The following is a 1,258-nucleotide window of genomic DNA, read 5'->3' as shown; positions in this document are numbered from 1 at the left end:
TTATAATACATACAGACATATATATATATATATATATATATATATATACGTATAGGTTAGAAAATCAGAATATTATGTAAAGTAAATCGGCATATACTTGCTGGTAGCCAATACGAGACAGTCGCAATACACCAACAAACCACCAGTGATATCGTCGCCCAGGCTTGCATACACCAACCTACATCAAGTGCAATATATTTCACCCAAGATTGCAACACAATACCTGACGTGTGTGCAGGCACGCTGACCGGCGAGTGTGAAGTAGTTGCGGCTAGTCTCGGGATAGCCAGCACCCATAGGTGTGCGTTCAATCAAGTGTTCCCAAGTATCGCTATTATAAGCTTCTGCTTTCGCATAGGCGTCCTTGTTGGCAATTGTCCCTATTTCGTTGTTGAAATCGCTGGGCTGAGGGAGGGAGGTGTCGTCCTCGATCCACGCGCCCTGCGAATACGCAAAGAAGACCTCAGAGTTAGAAAAGCACACACTTGCATATGGCTAGGTTTAGTATGTACAAGAAAGTAGGTCGTATACAGCCCGCATCGTATGCTTAGAACACTCACAGTTTATCATGGGCAAGTACGTGTCACAGCATGGACACGAGTTGATGTATAAGAAAAGGGTAACAAAAACTGGTTAAGTATCTTACCTGGAGAGAAGCCCTGGGGGCATAGTTGCCAGAGAAGAAAGCTGTATCGATCTCGACGTGAGAGATGTCTGCCCCCCCTCCCAGCTTAATAATACACCAGTCATGCCCAGGGGTTCGCTTCCTGCGCGTTTCCCATCCGTCCATCCACTTTCCGAACTCCGTGAACTCAGTGGCAATAAAAATAGGAGTCTCAACCTGTCAAGATGTTAGGAAAGGTCCAGGGTGAAAAACAAGTGCACACAACCTTATCAATTAAAATGATACGCTTAAACAGAATGTCGTCGACGCAATATAGAGTATCAGCCTAGTTCAGGATATGCAAACTATACTATATTAGATAAGCGAACGTATGTTTTTGGTCCCAATTCTTACATGTGCGAGTAAGCACAGCTAAGACTGTGTGAATATATGAGTGTTTTCTCCTGGATAGACACTAACGACTTGAGAAGTAATAGGTTATCGAGTAATAATCTCGCGCCAGGGCAAATACTGAGTCCACATCAAGGGTTTCATAACATTTTATCAATGTGCACAGGGCGTATGCTATTTACGAAACTCTGTATGTGCCAAATAACTCGTACACAAAATCTATGCGTTTGTACAAATGCATAC

The 1,258-nt window shown here is 43.2% G+C and overlaps 1 protein-coding gene across 1 annotated transcript; it reads right to left on the bottom strand.

Moving 5' to 3' along the window:
- Positions 1-223: 223 nt before the first annotated feature.
- On the bottom strand, positions 224-790 carry SARC_16324 (hypothetical protein; the record flags this gene model as incomplete). The annotated part of the gene is made up of 2 exons (XM_014289567.1): positions 224-441; positions 647-790. Coding segments are annotated over 2 exons (362 nt in total), but the record flags the coding sequence as incomplete, so codon positions are not given.
- Positions 791-1,258: the final 468 nt, after the last annotated feature.

The sequence above is a fragment of the Sphaeroforma arctica genome (assembly GCF_001186125.1).
Source record: "Sphaeroforma arctica JP610 unplaced genomic scaffold supercont1.7820, whole genome shotgun sequence".
Classification (NCBI taxonomy): domain Eukaryota; class Ichthyosporea; order Ichthyophonida; genus Sphaeroforma; species Sphaeroforma arctica.
This window is presented reverse-complemented; position numbering and strand designations above follow the sequence as displayed.